The sequence below is a fragment of the Rana temporaria genome, chromosome 11 (assembly GCF_905171775.1).
Source record: "Rana temporaria chromosome 11, aRanTem1.1, whole genome shotgun sequence".
Taxonomy (NCBI): domain Eukaryota; kingdom Metazoa; phylum Chordata; class Amphibia; order Anura; family Ranidae; genus Rana; species Rana temporaria.
In genome coordinates this window covers 2,002,185-2,023,563 of record NC_053499.1, presented here as the reverse complement: position 1 = coordinate 2,023,563, position 21,379 = coordinate 2,002,185, and the positions used below count along the sequence as shown (strand labels likewise).

The window sequence follows — 21,379 nt, the reverse complement described above, 5'->3', positions numbered from 1 at the left end:
AAGTCTCCACTCTTCACAGACGGAACAGTAAAGGTTTCATTGGTTTGTGTAATTCCTTTAAATTCCCAGAGCCCCCCCCCCCCCCTCGATAGTTTATTTAACACTGCCGTCCCCTCCTTTGCCATTTCACAACCACTTCTCCTAAAAGCGGGATAATGGAGCAGATAAGTCGCCGGAAGGAGTGCGGCTGACGTGGTGCGGCTGTTCCTGGGCGACGGATCAAACCGCTCAACCAAGTTTTCATCTTCTGTTCTTGGCTCCGATCTGCTTTTCCGGAAAAAAAAAACTCTTTTATTTGGCTTCGCAGAGTCTCCTAAATCAAGCTTTTAATCACCGCAATTAATAAAGTTAGAATACGCGCCTGCGGGGGAAAAGAGCGTTACTCAGCTGGATGGAAGTTAGATAACCGGATTTCATTCCTCACCATTATCAGGAAACATTTAACCCATTGAAAGCGCTGAGAATACGTGAAACCTGAATTCTGTACTGCGCCTTCCTGATCTCCCCCTATACCAGAGGCGTTGCTAGGGGGGTGCGGTCTGCACCGGGTGACACCCGCTAGAGGGGTGACACCATCCCGTTTTTTTTGTTTTTTTTTAGCTGACATGCCCAGCCTGCCCTGTGCAATCCCAGCCTGCCCTGTACCACCCCAGCCTGCCCTGTACCACCCCAGCCTGCCCTGTACCACCCCAGCCTGCCCTGTACCACCCCACCCTGCCCTGTACCACCACAGCCTGCCCTGTACCACCCCAGCCTGCCCTGTACCACCCCAAACTTTCCCATGCCACCCCAACTTGCCCTGAGCCACCCTAACTTGCCCTGTACCACCCCAATCTGCCCTATGCCACCATAACTTGCCCTATACCACCCCAACCTGCCCAATACCACCCTAACTTGCCCTGTACCACCCCAACCTTTCCCATGCCATCCCAACTTTCCCTATGCCACCCTAACTTGCACTATACCACCCCAACCTGCCCTGTACCACCCTAACTTGCCCTATACCACCCCAACCTGCCCTATGCAACCCTAACTTGCCCTATACCACCGCAAACTACCCTATATCACCCCAACATGCTCAACATTTACAGGGGCTGGTTTGGGGTGCTCCCCATGCCCATGCGCTGCCTGCTTGGTGCTGGGCAGCCTAGACAGAGGGGGGGGGGGGGTGACACCATGTTTTTCCGCACCGGGTGACACCAACCCTAGTGACGCCACTGCCCTATACTATACCCTTCCGCCTCGCAGATCGCCGCCATTACTAGTAAAAAAATAAATAAAAAATAATAATTCTGTCCCCTATTTTGTAGGCGCTATAACTTTTGCGCCACCCAGTCGCTTATTGCGGGGTTTTTTTTACCAACAATATGTAGAAAAATACGTATCGACCTAGACTGAGAGAATTTTTTTTTTTAATTGGGCTAATTGACGCTTTTTTTTTGTTTAAAGCGCAAAAAATAAAAACCACAGAGGTGATCAAATACCACCAAAAGAAAGCTCTATTTGTGGGGAAAAGGGACGTCAATTTTGTTTGGGAGCCACGTCGCACGACCGCGCAATTGTCAGTTAAAGCGACGCAGTGCCGGAAGCTGAAATTTTACCTGGGCAGGAGGGGGGTAAATGTGCCCAGTAAGCAAGTGGTTAAGTGATTTGTGGCAGATACGTTTTACGGGGGACTAGAATTTTTTTTTTTTTTTTTTTAATGCCCCCTTTTGGGTAAAATGTACAAGAAAGTCATTTGTAGTTCTTAGCTGACAACTTACAAATACAATCTCGCTGATTCTTGGCGAGTTCGAATCCCGGGCGGCATTCACACGCTACTCCTCCTCTTGGCGTTTCCCGGCAGATGTGGGCGCAGCCATGTTCCCGGTTCATACAGCTCTGGCCTTCTGAAAAAACACGGCACAAGGAACAGCCATGAGGAATAAAGAAAGACAAAGGATTCCCAAACTAGGGTCGGTTCACATCGGTATGGCGCGTTTCACATACAGCGCCTTGAACAAGTATTCATACCCCTTGGAATTCCCCACATGTTGTCATTTTACAACCAAAAACATAAATGTATTTTATTGGGATTTTATGTGAGAGACACAAAGTGTCACATAATTGTGAAGTGGAAGGAAAATGATACAAATAAATATGTGAAAAGTGTGGGGGGAGGGGCATTTGTATGGCGCCCCCCGGAGTCAATACTTTGTAGAACCCCCTTTCTCTACAAGTCTTTTTGGGGGGGGTCTCTACCAGCTTTGCACATCTAGAGAGGGACATTTCTGCCCATTCTTCTTCTCTGTAAAATATCTCATCTCTGTCAGATTGGATGGAGAGCGTCTGTGATCAGCAATTTTCAAGTCTTGCCACAGATTCTCAATGGGATTTAGGTCTGGACTGTGACTGGGCCATTCTAACACATGAATAGGCTTTGATCTAAACCATTCCATTGTAGCTCTGGCTGTACTTTAGGGTCGGTGTCCTGCTGGAAGGTGAACCATTTATCATTTTCCTTCCCCTTCACAATTATGTGACACTTTGTGTTGGTCCATCACATAAAATACCAATAAAATACATTTACATTTTTGGTTGTAACATGAGAAGATGTGGAAAATGTCAAGGGGTATGAATACTTTTTCAAGGCACTGTACATTTTGGGCATGAAAGTACAGAATGCAGAATTCAGGACTTTGTTATAATACACTGTATCTAAAATGCACAAAAAAGGTGTGAATGGGGTTTTATAGTATACAAAGGAATTCTGCGGGAGGTCTCATCTTCCTCTATAACTCTCCTGAAATACTCTGCACTGCTGGAAGACTCTGCTCCTTCCTCTATAACTCTCCTCTCCTGAAATACTCTGCACTGCTGGATGACTCTGCTCCTTCCTCTATAACTCTCCTCTCCTGATATACTCTGCTGGAGGACTCTGCTCCTTCCTCTATAACTCTCCTTTCCTGATATACTCTGCTGGAGGACTCTGCTCCTTCCTCTATAACTCTCCTCTCCTGATATACTCTGCTGGAGGACTCTGCTCCTTCCTCTATAACTCTCCTCTCCTAAAAATACTCTGCACTGCTGGATGACTCTGCTCCTTCCTCTATTACTCTCCTCTCCTGAAATACTCTGCTGGAGGACTCTGCTCCTTCCTCTATAACTCTCCTCTACTGATATACTCTGCTGGAGGACTCTGCTCCTTCCTCTATAACTCTCCTCTCCTGATATACTCTGCTGGAGGACTCTGCTCCTTCCTCTATAACTCTCCTCTCCTGATATACTCTGCTGGAGGACTCTGCTCCTTCCTCCAGAACTCTCCTCTCCTGATATACTCTGCTGGAGGACTCTGCTCCTTCCTCTATAACTCTCCTCTCCTGAAATACTCAGCTGGAGGACTCTGCTCCTTCCTCTATAACTCTCCTGATATACTCTGCTGGAGGACTCTGCTCCTTCCTCTATAACTCTCCTCTCCTGATATACTCTGCTGGAGGACTCTGCTCCTTCCTCTATAACTCTCCTCTCCTGAAATACTCAGCTGGAGGACTCTGCTCCTTCCTCTATAACTCTCCTCTCCTGATATACTCTGCTGGAGGACTCTGCTCCTTCCTCTATAACTCTCCTCTCCTGAAATACTCAGCTGGAGGACTCTGCTCCTTCCTCTATAACTCTCCTCTCCTGAAATACTCAGCTGGAGGACTCTGCTCCTTCCTCTATAACTCTCCTCTCCCGATATACTCTGCTGGAGGACTCTGCTCCTTCCTCTATAACTCTCCTCTCCTGAAATACTCTGCTGGAGGACTCTGCTCCTTCCTCCAGAACTCTCCTCTCCTGGAATAGGACTCTGGTTCATCTCTGCAGATCATAAAGCGATACAATGGCCCAGATTCAGTAAGAATTGCGCATAAATTACGGAGGCACAGGGCAACGATTTTGCCCTGCGCCCCCGCAAATTTGCGCCGTTGCCCTCGATTCACGGAGCAGTAGCTCCGTAAATTGCGAAGGGCGCGCCGGCAAAATTGCCCGGTGTAAACGCGCGCAATTTAAATGATCCCGCAGGGGGCGGGAATCATTTAAATTAGGCGCGTTCCCGCGCCGATCGTAAAGCGCATGCGCCGTCGGGAAACTTTCCCGACTTGCATTGCGGCAAATGACGTCGCAAGGACGTCATTTGCTTCAAAGTGAACGTGAATGGCGTCCAGCGCCATTCACGAATCACTTACGCAAACGATGTGAAATTCAAATTTCACGACGCGGGAACGACGGGTATACTTTAGCATTGGCTGCCCCTACTATTAGAAGGGGCAGCCTTACGCTAAAGACGCCATATGGAAACTCCGTAACTTGCGTACGCAGGGCTCGCGCAACATTGTGAATCGGTGTTAGTATGCAATTTGCATACTATACACTGAGCACAATGGGAGCGCCCCCTAGCGGCCATCGCAAGAATGCAGCCTAAGATATGCGGGCATAAGAGCCTTATGCCGCGCAGATCTTAGGCTGAAGTCGGCGTTACGTTGTTCCTGAATCAGGAGCATTCGTAACGCCGGCGCAAGCAAGCAATTGCGCTGCGTAACTATGGTTACACAGGCGCAATTGCTCTCTGAATCCGGGCCAGTGTTTTTTTCTGATATTCCTTTGAAACTTGGAAACGTTTTTCTATATTAGGAGGCAGGTGAGAACCTCAACTCCGATCCCCGGTATAAATCCGCAACTCTCCATCGGCCAGGAGAAGTGTGAGGTCGATATCATGAGCTTGGCTTGCTTAGGCTGCAGGCTTAGCACCGAACCCCTCAAACCCCCCCTCCCCCCCCCACTCTCTGCCCTGACACATTGTTTCCGTCCAACTCGAAAGCCGATCTTTGCATGAAGAATAAACCCGATTTCAAGGCCGGCCCATTTTACGGACATTTAAGAAGCTGCTACAAAGTGACGACCATCGGGGACCGGCTGACCGCCTGTGTGCAGGACCACCGCAGCTCCGCGGGCCGGGAAAAGTGGAAGTTGATGTTGGCTTGCGGACGCAGGGAAAGTATAGCTGGGAAAACGCCGGGACCTCGTAAAATAACATCACAAAAAATAATCCCTCTGGAGGACTTTCCAGCAAGTCTGCGCGAAAAGCAAAAAAAAATAATACGCATTTCTGATGGTGAAACTGAAGACACCCTTCTAACAGCCTATAAAATAAAGACCTTGGCGCGGCTCGCGGAAGCCTCTGGGTTTTCGTTACGTTTTTTTTTTTTTCATGTTCGCAGCCAGGAGGTCGAAAGTTGAGGATCGGCGGGTCTCTGACATGGGGGGATGGTTCGGGCGGCTAAAGAAAGTGGAGCCAATATGGAGGATACCAGGGCCTCAAACACATTCGCCGTCATTTGACGGCAGCCAATCATACGTCTGATTGAAGCTGAACTTCAGGATAAGTAAATACGGTCTAAATCCATCGGTCACGTGTCGTCTTCTTCAATCTCTGGAAACTGTGTATTTCTTCCAGATCTGTGCAGTAATCCAGTGTGAGACTTCCTGTAATAAAGACCGATCACTGCTGCTCTCCCTCCTTGTACAGGGGGACCGGTCTTGTCTCCTCCCCCTCCTGTCGTTTTCTGTAGGCAGTCTCAAGAGTGTGAAGTAGACATCCTGTACTATGTCTGCAGTCTCTGACCATCTCCTGTACTATGTCTGCAGTCTCTGACCATCTCCTGTACTATGTCTGCAGTCTCTGACCATCTCCTGTACTATGTCTGCAGTCTCTGATCATCTCCTGTACTATGTCTGCAGTCTCTGACCATCTCCTGTACTATGTCTGCAGTCTCTGACCATCTCCTGTACTATGTCTGCAGTCTCTGACCATCTCCTGTACTATGTCTGCAGTCTCTGACCATCTCCTGTACTATGTCTGCAGTCTCTGACCATCTCCTGTACTATGTCTGCAGTCTCTGACCATCTCCTGTACTATGTCTGCAGTCTCTGACCATCTCCTGTACTATGTCTGCAGTCTCTGACCATCTCCTGTACTATGTCTGCAGTCTCTGACCATCTCCTGTACTATGTCTGCAGTCTCTGACCATCTCCTGTACTATGTCTGTAGTCTCTGACCATCTCCTGTAGTATGTCTGCAGTCTCTGACCATCTCCTGTAGTATGTCTGCAGTCTCTGACCATCTCCTGTAGTATGTCTGCAGTCTCTGACTATCTCTTGTAGAATGTCTACAGATTCTGACCACCTCCTGTAGTATGTCTGCAGTCTCTGACCATCTCCTTTACTATGTCTGCAGTCTCTGACCACCTCCTGTAGTATGTCTGCAGTCTCTGACTATCTCCTGTATCATGTCCACAGTCTCTAACCCTCTCCTGTATCATGTCTGCAGTCCCTGATCATCTCCTGTACTATGTCTGCAGTCTCTGACTATCTCTTGTAGTATGTCTGCAGTCTCTGACCATCTCCTGTATCATGTCCACAGTCTCTAACCCTCTCCTGTATCATGTCTGCAGTCCCTGACCGTCTCCTGTACTAAGTCTGCAGTCTCTGACCATCTCCTGTACTATGTCTGCAGTCTCTGACCACCTCCTGTATCATGTCTGCAGTCTCTGACCATCTCCTGTATCATGTTTTCAGTCTCTGACGCTCTCCTGTATCATGTCTGCAGCTTCTGACCATCTCCTATAGTATGTCTGCAGTCTCTGACCATCTCCTGCAGAATTTCTGCAGTCTTTGGACATCTCCCGTATCATGTTTGGAGTCTCTGACCATCTCCTGTAGTATTTCTGCAGTCTCTGACTATATCTTGTAGAATGTCTACAGATTCTGACCGTCTCCTGCTACATGTCTGCAGTCTCTGACCATCTTCTGTATCATGTCTGCAGCCTCTGACCATCTGCTGTAGTTTTTCTGCAGTCTCTGACCATCTCCTGTAGTATTTCTGCAGTCTCTGACCATCTCCTGCTACATGTCTGCAGTCTCTGACCATCTTGTGTTAGATTCATTGAATAATGTGGGGTTCTTTGGTGACATTAAGGGCCACACTTGAGGCCATGTACATAATGTAAAGTGACCGCCTCTAATCTGAGCATTCCCCATCTTCTCCACAATTAAAAGAAAAACTTCTGACTTTCCTTCCACCTTCAGTTCTAAGGAATCGGCGTTGTTCTGATCCGAGCCGCGCCAGCAAAGCGTTCTCACAATATTTCAGGGAGAGCGTAGAGCAGAGGCCGGCCGGGCGGATTTGTGCGTCTCGGTGTCGTCGGGATATTTATCCACAAAGCCGAAATCCAGCTGAACTCCCCGGGCCTCACCTGCTTGGCCTCCCTGGGCCTCATTTCCTCTCCTCCAGCCGGGTCCATCCGTCTCAATCTCAGCCTCTAAATTACACTTAATGTGGCCTTTTCATCATCCACCCGGGTGACCTCCGACCCCTCGGAGCCCCCAAGCAAATTGCCAGCCATGGCTCCTTGTAATTGGATCCAAATCCTTCTCATGTGAAGGGTTGCGTCGCTCAATGGTGCGTGCGAGTCCATTACCCTGCCATAATATTATCAGAACAAAAACAACCCCCCCCCTCCCCCCCCATCATAATATGACCCCGCAATCTAACACCAAACCAGCCCCCCCCCCCCCCAACCTTAACTGCCCTCTTCCTGTTCATGATAAACCAAGAGGAATCACACCCTCCATATTTCACCAACATGGGCAACTTTGAAAGAGGAAAAAAACAAAAAAGGTTTTCAAAAGTAAAAGCAAAAACTAAAAAATAAATAAAGTGGGGCTTAAACCTTAAAAACAACGGCCCGGATTTACAGACACTAGCGCATATTTATGCCGCCGTAGCGTATCTCCTTTACGCTACGCCGACGCAGCGCAGAGAGACGAGCACTGGATTCACAAAGCCAGTGCTGCCAAAACTGCGCTGGGTTTCCTAGGCATAAGCCGGCGTAGGTGGAAGGGGGCGTGAGCCATGCTAATGAGGCGTGACCCCATGCAAATGATGGGCCGAGCGCCAGACCGGTACGTATCGCCAACTGCGCATGCGCCGTCCCGTGGGCGCATCTCAGTGCGCATGCTCACAATCACGTCGGAAAAACTGCCTAAGATACGTCGGATCACTGCCTACGGCGTGAACGTAACCTACGCCTAGCCATATTCACGTCCTACGTAAACTACGTAAGATACGCCGGCTTGTGTTCCTTGGTGCAGCCCTTTGCATGGATGCTGCCGAGTTACACCTCCTTTATGGGGCATAACTTTACGCCGGACGTATGACTTTACGCGCACTGCGTTGGACGGACGTATGCTCGTGAATCGGCGTATCTCCCTCATTTGCATATGTAAATAGAAAATCAATGGGAGCGCCAAATACGTCCAGCGTAAAAATGCGCTCACTCTACGCCGGCGTAGGCAAGTTACGTCGGTCTGATGAAGCCTATTTTCAGGCGTATCTTAGTTTGTGAGTCCGGCGCATATTTGCACTTACGTGGCGTATCTCGAGATACGTCGGCGCAAGTGCTTTGTGAATCCGGGCCATAGTGACCATCCGGTCCCAACTTACCGAGATTCGTTTATAAAGGAATCCATACATAAAAGACGGTTCCATGATGGCAATTGTAACCATTTTGGATCATAAGGGACCAAAAAGAGTCTAAAGTCTGGATAGGCAACCTAATGCCTAGTACACACGACCGGGATTCCCGACGGGAAAAGATCCGTTGGAAATCCCGAGGGGAAAGCCGAGAACCTGCTCTCTACTTTTCCCCCGTACAGATGATCGGTTTTCTCGTCGGGAAAACTCCAATGAGCCATTTTCCTCGGGAATCCCGACCGTGTTTATGCTCCATCAGAGTTTTTCCCCCACAAATTGCCGTTTTCTACAACACACAGTCGGGTTTTCTGACAGGAAAAAGTACGTCAGGAATCCTGGCGGGAAAAAAAAGAGAGCTGGTTCTCTTTTTTTTGTCCGGTGGGTTTGGCAGTTTTCCCGTCGGAAAACCTGGATGTGTGTACGGGGCATAAGGGATGCCAGGCAACGGAGGAGCCTCCAGTGGACTCCTACTTCCCTAGAGCCAACAAGGCTGCTAATTACAAACCCTGGATCCATGGCCCACCTACCTCCATGACATTTCAGATAGTCCATCCTGACATCACTGGGATTTGTCCAACCCTGTATACTAGATTGCGGATCGGTGGTCAATGGGTCCAGATCATGGAGGACCAAAAAAAGTCTAAAGAGGTGTAGGCAACCTAAGGCATGCAAACCAGGGCGGGTATACAATATCATTTGCGGTGGAACCCAGAAGATTGTCCTGTGGCCCACGTGCAAACTCCAACAAGCCCACTGGAAGAGCTTCCCCTATACCCCGGGTCCCTACAAATACTGAGTCTAAAGCATGGATAGGCAACCTAAGATATGCCATCCAGGGAGGACACACAATATCATTTCCAGTGGAACCCATGTGCTTTGACTAGCCCAACGGGAGGAGCCTCCCGTGGACTTCTGCTCCCTAGAAATACTGAGAGCTCACTAGGCTGCTAATTACCGTGGCTCCATGGCCCACCTACCTCCATGACATTTCAGATAGTCCATCCTGACATCACTGGGATTTGTCCAACCCTGTACTAGATTGCGGATCGGTGGTCAATGGGTCCAGATCATGGAGGACCAAAAAATGTCTAAAGAGTTGTAGGCAACCTAATGCATGCAAACCAGGGTGGGTATACAATATCATTTGCAGTGGAACCCAGAGGATTGCCCTGTGGCCCACTCCAACAAGCCCACTGGAAGAGCCTCCTGTGTACCCTGGATAGGCCACCTAAGACATGCAAGCCAGAGAGGACACACAATATAATTTCCAGTGTAACCCATGTGCTTTGACTAGCCCAACGGAGGAGCCTCCCGTGGCTCCTTACAAATACTGAGAGCTCACTAGGCTAGTAATTACAAAGCCTGGCCACATGGCCCACCAACTTCCAAGACATAACTGACGTTCAGGTTCCTGCCCCTGCCCTCCTCCCTGTACCAGTGTTGGCCCACCTGCAACTGCTGACAGGGATGGACTGGCCATTGGGACTACAGGGAGTTTCCCGGTGGGCCGATGGCTCAGTGGGCCGGCTTCCATGGGAGAGACTTGTCAAAGTGGGCCAGTCTGGATGAAGTCCAGGGCCAAATTTCAGTCCCAGTCCAGTCCTGACTGCTGATGTCCTTATGTAAGAAGCTCAAGAGTCCTCAGCCCTGATGCAAGCAGTGGGCTGGCCTTTGGAAGGAGTTATGCAAATTTAAAAATGCCTTGATGGGTGGGCACCAGTCTGGAGGGATTGGTGTTGCTAGGCAGGCCTTGGTATTGCCCACATGTGGTGCTGAGCCTCCTGAATTCAATGAAAGAAGGGGTGGACCAGGGGCAGCCAGGCTGGGCAGGAAAGCGGTGGCGTAGGATGGGGTGCCATTGCCCGGGTCCTCTCTCAATCGCATGAACCAGCGCCCTGCCACACACTCACTGTCCTCAACTCCGACCTAGAACCGCCCACCCACACAGCCCAAGAGGGGGAGGGAGAAAAGAAGGACCGGGGTGAGAGTGCACACTGACCAATCTCCTGCCTCTTCTTACCATTAATTCTTACTAATTTTGCTCTCCTAAGAAATTTGCCTCTAGCGCAACCATGCTACGCCACTGAAGGGACAGGCCTAGACGACGCTGGACATCCTCCGGCCAGCAGGGGGGGGGCTCTATCTGACATGCTGCAGCTTCAAATGCACACTGTGAGAAGCGCACAATGTGCAGTGACATCAGCGGAAGCTATTTCAGTCCAGTAGAGGAGTTGGTACAACTATGTGAGGCCAAAGTAAATCTAAAACACAAGAATGGGCGCCAAATATCCAGAGTTTTTTCCCGGTACGGGGGCGGGGCGGGGACTTTTACAGAGAAATCTGCGATCATAGAGGGCGCTGATCTTGTGTTTGTTTTTCTGTTCTTCTGACAAGCGGTGCCTGGAGGTTTTCAGTCTGTTTTGTCTATGGAGCCGACATTATCGCATTGCTGTGGCTTTGGTCTGATCTGATCCTGGGATCTTGTTTGTTTTCCAACATTCTTCCCACAATCTTCACCTTCAAAACAAGCGCGCTTCAAGTGTATGACACCTGACCAATGAAACGCCTCTAGATGGTTCCTTTTGGTCTCTTAGATCTCCCATTGGAGGCATTTTGTTACATTTGCAAAAAAAAATAAAATACCAGAAATTGACCGAAATCTTTTCAGCTGATAACTTCCTGATCTCTCTACTGCACTCTTCTTCGTTACATTGGGGTGGATTCACAAAGCACTTGCGCCGACGTATCTCAAGATACGCCATCGCAAGTACAAATGTGCGCCGTCGTATCTATGCGCCGACCCACAAACTAAGATACGCTTAAAAATAGGCTTCATCCGACCGACGTAACTTGCCTACGCCGGCGTATCGTGGGCGCATATTTACGCTGGACGCATGTGGCGCTCCCATTGATTTTCTATTAAAATATGCAAATGAGGGAGATACGCCGATTCACGATCGTACTTGCGCCCGACTGGTGCGCGTAAGTTGTACGTGCGGCGTAAAGTTATGCCCCATAAAGGAGGTGTAACTCAGCAGCATCCATGCAAAGGGCTGCACCAGGGAACTCAAGCCGGCGTATTTTACGTTGTACGTGAATAGGGCTGAGCGTAGGTTACGTTCACGCCGTAGGCAGTGATCCGGCGTATCTTAGGCAGTTGTTCCGACGTGATTGTGAGCATGCGCACTGAGATGCGCCCACGGGACGGCGCATGCGCAGTTGGCAATACGTATCTATCAGGCGCTCGGCCCATCATTAGCATGGGGTCACGCCTCATTAGCATGGCTCACGCCCACTTCCACTTACTCCGACTTACGCCCGAGAAACCCAGCGCAGCCTGACATTCAGGTTCTGGCCCTTCTCCCTGTACCATTGTTGGCCCACTTGGGGGCACCAGCTCCATTGACAGCAACTAGGGAAAACCTAAAAAATTAGGCGCTGGCTATAATTTTTAAGGAGTATCCTGGGATTTGTTCAGCCCTGTACTACATTGCAGATCAGTGGGTAATGGATCCAGATGACTGTTAAAGATCATGGATAACCAAAAAAGTCAAACTCAGGGAGAGGCAACCTAAGGCATGCAAGCCAAGGTAGGTATGCAGGTTTGCAGGGGAATCCAGAAGATTGTCACGTGGCACATGTGGCACCCTCCAACGAGCCCACTGGAAGAGCCTCCCGTGGACTCCGGCTCCCTACAAATACTGAGAACTCGACAGGCTGGTAGTTACAAAGCCTGGCCCCATGGCCCACCTACTTCCATGACATTTCAGAAAGTCATCACTGACATTCAGATTTCTGGTCCTCCTCCCTGTACCAATGTTGACCCACTTGTGATGACGGTAGGTGTCATTTGGAATTCAGGAGCCAGTCCATCCAATCCAGGAATCAGAAGATTTTTTCGGGGCACCAGCTCCACTGACAGCAACTATGGAAAACCTCAAAAGTCAGGCGCCGGCTATAATTTTTAAGGAGCCTCCTGGGATTTGTCCAGCCCTGTACTACATTGCAGATGAGTGGTCAATGGGTCCAGAAGACTGTTGTAAATCATAGTGAACCAAAAAGTCTAACTCAGGGGTAGGCAACCTAAGGCATGCAAGCCAAGGTAGGTATGCAATATAATTTGCAGGGGAACCCAGAAGATTGTGATGTGGCACGCATGAACCCAGAAGATTGTGATGTGGCACGCATGAACCCAGAAGATTGTGATGACTGTTGTAGATCATGGAGAACCAAGCAGGTCTAAAACAGGGGTAGGTAACCTACGGCATGCAAGCCAAGGTAGGTATGCAATATCATTTGAGGTAGAACCCAGAAGATTGTGATGTGGCATGCATAAACCCTCCAACAAGCCCACTGGAGGAGCCTCCCGTGGACCCCGTCTCCCTACAAATAGAGAGCTCACTAGGCTTTTAATAACATATCCTGGCCCCATGGCCCATCTACCTCTATGACATTTTAGAAAGACCCTCCCGACATCACTGACATTCAGCTTCTGGCGGGCCTCCTCCCTGTACCATTGTTGGCCCACTTGGGGGCACCAGCTCCATTGACAGCAACTAGGAAAAACCTCAAAGATTAGGCGCCGGCTATAATTTTTAAGGCGGATGCTGGGATTTGTCCGGCCCCGTACTACATTGTAGATTAGTGGTCAATGGGTCCAGATGACTGTTGTAGATCATGGAGAACCAAAAACGTCTAACTCAGGGGTAGGCAACCTAAGGCATGCAAGTCAGGGTGGGTATGCAATATAATTTGCAGTGGAACCCAGAAGATCTACAACAGTCATCACAAACAGGTCTAAAACAGGGGTAGGTAACCTAAGGCATGTAAGCCAAGGTAGGTATGCAATATCATTTGCAGTGGAACCCAGAAGATTGTCACGTGCCTCAAAGGTTAGGCGCCGCCTATAATTTTTAAGGAGCCTCCTGGGTTTTGTCCAGCCCACGTACCACATTGGAGATCGGTGGTCAATGGGTCCAGATGACGCATATTACAAAACTTCAAGTTGACCGCTAAAAAGTTGGTAAACACAGCTAAACAACACAAGAGAAGCCTCACAAATGTGAGCGTGCCTTAAAAACAACACGGCTTTGTCATCTGGGCCGCTGTTGTGGTGCGGCGGAGGGGCGTCTAATCATCTTAACGAGCCTAAAAGATCTGCGTGGCGTGAAAAGAGAAAGTGTTCGTGAATTTCAATCACATCTTAATTAGCCACTTAGCACGAATGGAGCGCCTTTGACACCGAGGCTCCAGAGTCCGTCCGCCCCCCCCCCCTACCCTCAAACCCCCCCCCCCCCCCCGTTCGGTAAACAATGGACCCGAGGTCGCTCCCATTGCCATTCTTCTGCCCAGCTGGCTTTTTGATCCTTTTTTTTTCCCACAGTGAGAACTTCACACAAAACAAAAACTCCCGAATCCCCGCAAACGCAAAAGACATAAAAAGAACGCGGGCCGTCCCGCTGTCAATCACGAGGACTGGAGAAGGGGTGGGGGGAGGATCACAAATTAGCCTCATTAACGGGCACCGCTCCCGTGACACGGCCAAGCTTGCCAACGTAATGTGATCTATCGGCTCGCCGAGGAGCATTCAGAGAATTAACTTTCGCTTTTTCGGTTGGCGAAATTGAAAAAAAAAAAAAAAAAGCGATTTCTTTGGGCGCAGTCAGGCTTGCGGGGAAGGAAGGGGGCCTCTCACTAGCAGGTAGCCCGATAGAGTTCACTGAACACGCATAAAACAAGCAATTGGTGAAAGGCGAATGGATGAGGGGAGCGCATTCAACGACACCTTATTTACCAGGAGAATGAATAGACGGCTCAATACATTTCAGACGAATGTCCGCAACAAATCTCCAACGAGAGAGGACGAGAGGCAGGTCAGATCCTGGAGATTGTCCCAGAGAAGGCAACGGGAAAGAACAGGGGGGGGGGGGGGTCTTGTCGGCTATTTTAAAAGTACGTCTAAAATCCGAAACTTATTTTTACATTTTGCAGAGTAAGTTTAAAGCGGAACCCGGGATATTATTTAAATTCATCGGTCACGGGTCTTCTCTTTCAATCTCACGAGCTTTATGTATTTCTTTTCAGATCTGTAAAGTAATCCAGTGTGAGGCTTCCTGTAATAAAGACCGCCCGCTGCTGATCTCTCTCCTTGTGCAGGGGGACCGGTCTCGTCTCCGCCCCCTCCTGCAGTTTTCTACAGGCAGCCTATAGTGGGTGGAGCCTACTGGCCCCCTCTGACAGCTCTGCTCTCTCTCCTTGTGCTGGGAGGCTGGGTCTTGTTTCCACCCCCTCCTGTACTTTTCTGTAGTGGGTGGAGCCTGCTCAGCCCCTCCCACAGCTCTCTTCTCTTTCCGTTTGTAGAGGGACTGGTCTTGTCTCCGCCCCCTCCTGTAGTTTTCTGCGGGCAGCCTGTAGTGGGTGGAGTCTGCTGGGCCCCTCCCACAGATCTCTTCTCTTTCTTTGTGTAGAGGGACTGGTCTTGTCTCCGCCCCCTCCTGTAGTTTTCTGCAGGCAGCCTGTAGTGGGTGGAGCCTGATAGGCCCCTCCCACAGCTCTCTTCTCTTTCCTTGTGTAGAGGATCTGGTCTTGTCTGTGCCCTCTCCTGTAGTTTTCTACGGGCAGCCAGTAGTGGGTGGAGTCTGCTGGGCCCCTTTCACAGATCTCTTCTCTTTCCTTATGTAGAGGCACTGGTCTAGTCTCCGCCCCTCCTGTAGTTATCCTGCGGGCAGCCTGTAGTAGGTGGAGCCTGCTGACCCCTCCCAAAACTCTGCTCTCTCTCTCTCTCTCCTTGTGCAGAGGAACTGGTCTTGTCTCCGCCCCCTCCTGTAGTTTTCTGCAGGGCAGCCTGTAGTGGGTGGAGCCTGCTGGGCCCCTCCTACAGCTCCCTGCTCTTTCCTTATGTAGAGGGACTGGTCTTGTCTCCGCCCCCTCCTGTAGTTTTCTGCGGGCAGCCTGTAATGGGTGGAGCCTGGTAGGCCCCTCCCACAGATCTCTTCTCTTTCCTTATGTAGAGGGACTGGTCTTGTCTCCGCCCCCTCCTGTAGTTTTCTGCGGGCAGCCTGTAATGGGTGGAGCCTGGTAGGCCCCTCCCACAGATCTCTTCTCTTTCCTTTTGTAGAGGGACTGGTCTTGTCTCCGCCCCCTCCTGTAGTTTTCCTGCGGGCAGCCTGTAGTGGGTGGCCCCTCCCAAAACTCTGCACTCTCTCCGTGTGCAGAGGGATTGGTCTTCTCTCCAAACACCCCCCTACAGGTTTTCTACCCCAACCCAAAAATATATACTGGCAGGTCAACCTATTTTAATTCAAACTTTCCCTAAACCCCCCCCTTTCACACCTGTGTGACTTGTCATGCGGTTGGACAGGTCCAAATCGCACCCTATTGTTGGCAATAGAACTGTTCAAATCGGTGCGACGCCGACTTTGCGGTGCCACACCGATTCGGAGATGAAAGTTCCTGCTCTCATTTTGGTGACTTTCAGGGGCGACTTGCATTGACCTCTGGGCGTGAAGTCGCGGAGATGTCGGCCAAGTCGCATCTGAAGTCGCTTTGAAATTGTGCAATTTAAAGTGAAGCGGCGCGATTTCAAAGCCGCATTCATTGTGAACGGGGGATGAGGTGTGTAGGTGTGGCGGGTAAGGGGGGGGAGGGGAGTGTGAACGGGGGATGAGGTGCGTAGGTATGGCGGGTAAGGGGGGGGAGGGGAGTGTGAACGGGGGATGAGGTGCGTAGGTGTGGCGGGTAAGGGGGGGAGGGGAGTGTGAACGGGGGATGAGGTGCGTAGGTGTGGCGGGTAAGGGGGGGAGGGGAGTGTGAACGGGGGATGAGGTGCGTTGGTATGGCGGGTAAGGGGGGGGAGGGGAGTGTGAACGGGGGATGAGGTGTGTAGGTGTGGCGGGTAAGGGGGGGAGGGGAGTGTGAACGGGGGATGAGGTGCGTAGGTGTGGCGGGTAAGGGGGGGAGGGGAGTGTGAACGGGGGATGAGGTGCGTAGGTATGGCGGGTAAGGGGGGGAGGGGAGTGTGAACGGGGGATGAGGTGCGTTGGAATGGCGGGTAAGGGGGGGAGGGGAGTGTGAACGGGGGATGAGGTGCGTTGGTATGACGGGTAAGGGGGGGAGGGGAGTGTGAACGGGGGATGAGGTGTGTAGGTGTGGCGGGTAAGGGGGGGAGGGGAGTGTGAACGGGGGATGAGGTGCGTTGGTATGGCGGGTAAGGGGGGGAGGGGATGTCAGACAGTTCTTTGCAGAACGACGGCTCTATGTTCTAAGTTTTAATACTTTCTATTCCGGAATTAAATAAATAGATACATTTTATTTGTTTCTGTTTTTCTAAAAATGTTACTATTTGCCTTTTTTTGTAATAAAATACAGATTTTTCAATAAAAGCCGCCGGGAAAGGACAGCGATTTAGACAACAACGCCTCGCAGGATCCGTCTGCGGCTCTTTTCCCGCCTTCTTACCTTCCGTGCGATGAATACACGTGTGCTGGTTGTCGCTGAGGAAGAAGCCGTCTTTACAGCGACATTCGTAGCTTCCCAAGGAGTTCACACACGTCTGCTGACACCCCCCATTGTTCGACAGGCACTCGTTCACATCTGGGAAAGAAAAAGAGAGTGTGAGCTCCTCGGGTTCAGAAACTCAAGTGACTGGCTCAGTGTTCTCTGTACAGCACTACGGTATATGTCAGAGCTATATGAATGTATAATAATAGTGTGTGACTGTGGGGGGGGGGGGGGGGGCATTAGAGTGCAAGCTCCTCTGGTACAGAGACTGATGTGATAGCCCCCCTCTATAGAGGATTGTACTGTAGGGAAGGGGTTAGCCCCCCTCTATAGAGGAATGTACTGGTAGGGAAGGGGTTAGCACCCCCTCTATAGAGGAATGTACTGGTAGGGAAGGGGTTAGCCCCCCTCTATAGAGGAATGTACTGGTAGGGAAGGGGTTAGCACCCCCTCTATAGAGGAATGTACTGGTAGGGAAGGGGTTAGCACCCCCTCTATAGAGGAATGTACTGGTAGGAAGGGGTTAGCCCCCCTCTATAGAGGAATGTACTGGTAGGGAAGGGGTTAGTCCCCCTCTATAGAGGAATGTACTGGTAGGGAAGGGGTTAGCCCCCCCCCTCTATAGAGGAATGTACTGGTGGGGAAGGGGTTAGCACCCCCTCTATAGAGCAATGTTCTGGTAGGGAAGGGGTTAGCCCCCCTCTATAGAGGAATGTACTGGTAGGGAAGGGGTTAGCCCCCCTCTATAGAGGAATGTACTGGTAGGAAGGGGTTAGCCCCCCTCTATAGAGGAATGTACTGGTAGGGAAGGGGTTAGTCCCCCTCTATAGAGGAATGTACTGGTAGGGAAGGGGTTAGCCCCCCCCTCTATAGAGGAATGTACTGGTAGGGAAGGGGTTAGCCCCCCCCCCTCTATAGAGGAATGTACTGGTGGGGAAGGGGTTAGCCCCCCCTCTATAGAGGAATGTACTGGTGGGGAAGGGGTTAGCCCCCCTCTATAGAGGAATGTACTGGTAGGGAAGGGGTTAGCCCCCCTCTATAGAGGAATGTACTGGTAGGGAAGGGGTTAGCCCCCCTCTATAGAGGAATGTACTGGTAGGAAGGGGTTAGCCCCCCTCTATAGAGGAATGTACTGGTAGGGAAGGGGTTAGCCCCCCTCTATAGAGGAATGTACTGGTAGGGAAGGGGTTAGCCCCCCTCTATAGAGGAATGTACTGGTAGGAAGGGGTTAGCCCCCCTCTATAGAGGAATGTACTGGTAGGGAAGGGGTTAGTCCCCCTCTATAGAGGAATGTACTGGTAGGGAAGGGGTTAGCCCCCCCCTCTATAGAGGAATGTACTGGTAGGGAAGGGGTTAGCCCCCCCCCTCTATAGAGGAATGTACTGGTGGGGAAGGGGTTAGCCCCCCCTCTATAGAGGAATGTACTGGTGGGGAAGGGGTTAGCCCCCCTCTATAGAGGAATGTACTGGTAGGGAAGGGGTTAGCCCCCCTCTATAGAGGAATGTACTGGTAGGAAGGGGTTAGCCCCCCTCTATAGAGGAATGTACTGGTAGGGAAGGGGTTAGCCCCCCTCTATAGAGGAATGTACTGGTAGGGAAGGGGTTAGCCCCCCCCTCTATAGAGGATTGTACTGGTAGGGAAGGGGTTAGCCCCCCTCTATAGAGGATTGTACTGGTAGGGAAGGGGTTAGCCCCCCTCTATAGAGGATTGTACTGGTAGGGAAGGGGTTAGCCCCCCTCTATAGAGGAATGTACTGGTAGGGAAGGGGTTAGCACCCCCTCTATAGAGGAATGTACTGGTGGGGAAGGGGTTAGCCCCCCTCTATAGAGGAATGTACTGGTAGGGAAGGGGTTAGCCCCCCTCTATAGAGGAATGTACTGGTAGGGAAGGGGTTAGCCCCCCTCTATAGAGGAATGTACTGGTAGGAAGGGGTTAGCCCCCCTCTATAGAGGAATGTACTGGTAGGGAAGGGGTTAGCCCCCCTCTATAGAGGAATGTTCTGGTAGGGAAGGGGTTAGCCCCCCTCTATAGAGGAATGTACTGGTAGGGAAGGGGTTAGCCCCCCTCTATAGAGGAATGTACTGGTGGGGAAGGGGTTAGCACCCCCTCTATAGAGGAATGTACTGGTAGGGAAGGGGTTAGCCCCCCTCTATAGAGGAATGTACTGGTAGGGAAGGGGTTAGCCCCCCTCTATAGAGGAATGTACTGGTAGGGAAGGGGTTAGCCCCCCTCTATAGAGGAATGTACTGGTAGGAAGGGGTTAGCCCCCCTCTATAGAGGAATGTACTGGTAGGGAAGGGGTTAGCCCCCCCCTCTATAGAGGAATGTACTGGTAGGGAAGGGGTTAGCCCCCCTCTAGAGAGGAATGTACTGGTAGGGAAGGGGTTAGCCCCCCTCTATAGAGCAATGTTCTGGTAGGAAAGGGGTTAGCCCCCCTCTATAGAGGAATGTACTGGTAGGGAAGGGGTTAGCCCCCCTCTATAGAGGAATGTACTGGTAGGGAAGGGGTTAGCCCCCCTATATAGAGGCATGTACTGGTGGGGAAGGGGTTAGCCCCCCTCTATAGAGGAATGTTCTGGTAGGGAAGGGGTTAGTGCCCCTCTATAGAGGAATGTACTGGTGGGGAAGGGGTTAGCCCCCCTCTATAGAGGAATGTACTGGTGGGAAGGGGTTTGCCCCCCTCTATAGAGGAATGTACTGGTGGGGAAGGGGTTTGCCCCCCTCTATAGAGGAATGTACTGGTAGGGAAGGGGTTAGCCCCCCTCTATAGAGGAATGTACTGGTGGGGAAGGGGTTAGCCCCCCCCCCTCTATAGAGGAATGTACTGGTAGGGAAGGGGTTAGCCCCCCCCCTCTATAGAGGAATGTACTGGTGGGGAAGGGGTTAGCCCCCCTCTATAGAGGAATGTACTGGTAGGGAAGGGGTTAGCCCCCCTCTATAGAGGAATGTACTGGTAGGGAAGGAGTTAGCCCCCCTCTATAGCGGAATGTACTGGTAGGGAAGGAGTTAGCCCCCCTCTATAGAGGAATGTACTGGTAGGGAAGGAGTTAGCCCCCCTTTATAGAGCAATGTTCTGGTAGGGAAGGGGTTAGCCCCCCTCTATAGAGGAATGTACTGGTAGGGAAGGGGTTAGCCCCCCTCTATAGAGGAATGTACTGGTAGGGAAGGGGTTAGCCCCCCTTTATAGCGGAATGTACTGGTAGGGAAGGGGTTAGCCCCCCTTTATAGAGCAATGTTCTGGTAGGGAAGGGGTTAGCCCCCCTCTATAGAGGAATGTACTGGTAGGGAAGGGGTTAGCCCCCCTCTATAGAGGAATGTTCTGGTAGGGAAGGGGTTAGCCCCCCTCTATAGAGGAATGTCCTGGTAGAGAAGGGGTTAGCCCCCCCCCCCTCTATAGAGGGTCTCTAGTGCTTTATTGCTCCTGGCAGTCCCAGTCATTGACCTCGTCATTTAGCAGAGTAAATAGCCCGGCTGCGTCTCCTGTGAATGGCCGGGTGACAATGTGTGACAACAACTCACCCTCATAAAGCCATTGATTTGCATCTTCAAAGAAGCCTGACCTCATCAAACGCTATAATGGAGTGCGCTGCGCTGCTGACAGCCATTTGTCCTCCCAGACCTCAAAGACATCCAAGCGCGTCCCCCAGTTCACTTTCTGGCCGGATAAATCACAGGTTGGCTTTTGATATTCCTCCCCACCAGAAACTCCAGGTTCCCCGACCGACCTACCTACCTACACCGAGCCGCACCGGGCACCAACCAACTGATGGTGTCACCGACCCAAAAGAACTGAAGGGAAATTTCCCCATTGTGGGAGGGGCAGAGACACAAACTACTGCAGGAAATCTCCCCATTGTGGGAGGGGCAGAGACACAAACTACTGCAGGAAATCTCCCCATTGTGGGAGGGGCAGAGACACAAACTACTGCAGGAAATCTCCCCATTGTGGGAGGGGCAGAGACACAAACTACTGCAGGAAATCTCCCCATTGTGGGAGGGGCAGAGACACAAACTACTGCAGGAAATCTCACCATTGTGGGAGGGGCAGAGACACAAAATACTGCAGGAAATCTCACCATTGTGGGAGGGGCAGAGACACAAAATACTGGGGGGAGATCTCACCATTGTGGGAGGGGCAGAGACACAAAATACAGGGGGAGGGGAATATCACTATTGTGGGAGGGGCAGAGACACAAACTACTGCAGGAAACCTCCCCATTGTGGGAGGGGCAGAGACACAAACTACTGCAGGAAATCTCCCCATTGTGGGAGGGGCAGAGACACAAACTACTGCAGGAAATCTCACCATTGTGGGAGGGGCAGAGACAC

General features: G+C 51.0%; 1 protein-coding gene across 3 annotated transcripts in view; it reads right to left on the bottom strand.

The window, feature by feature from the left end:
- Positions 1-21,379, bottom strand: part of SCUBE2 (signal peptide, CUB domain and EGF like domain containing 2) — a gene marked incomplete at its 3' end in the record, with an annotated part of 109,571 nt that overhangs the window by 63,632 nt on the left and 24,560 nt on the right. For all 3 annotated transcript variants that reach the window (XM_040327882.1, XM_040327883.1, XM_040327881.1), the window contains 2 exon segments: positions 1,764-1,889; positions 17,009-17,143. In XM_040327882.1, coding sequence (XP_040183816.1) covers positions 1,764-1,889; positions 17,009-17,143 — 261 coding nt within the window.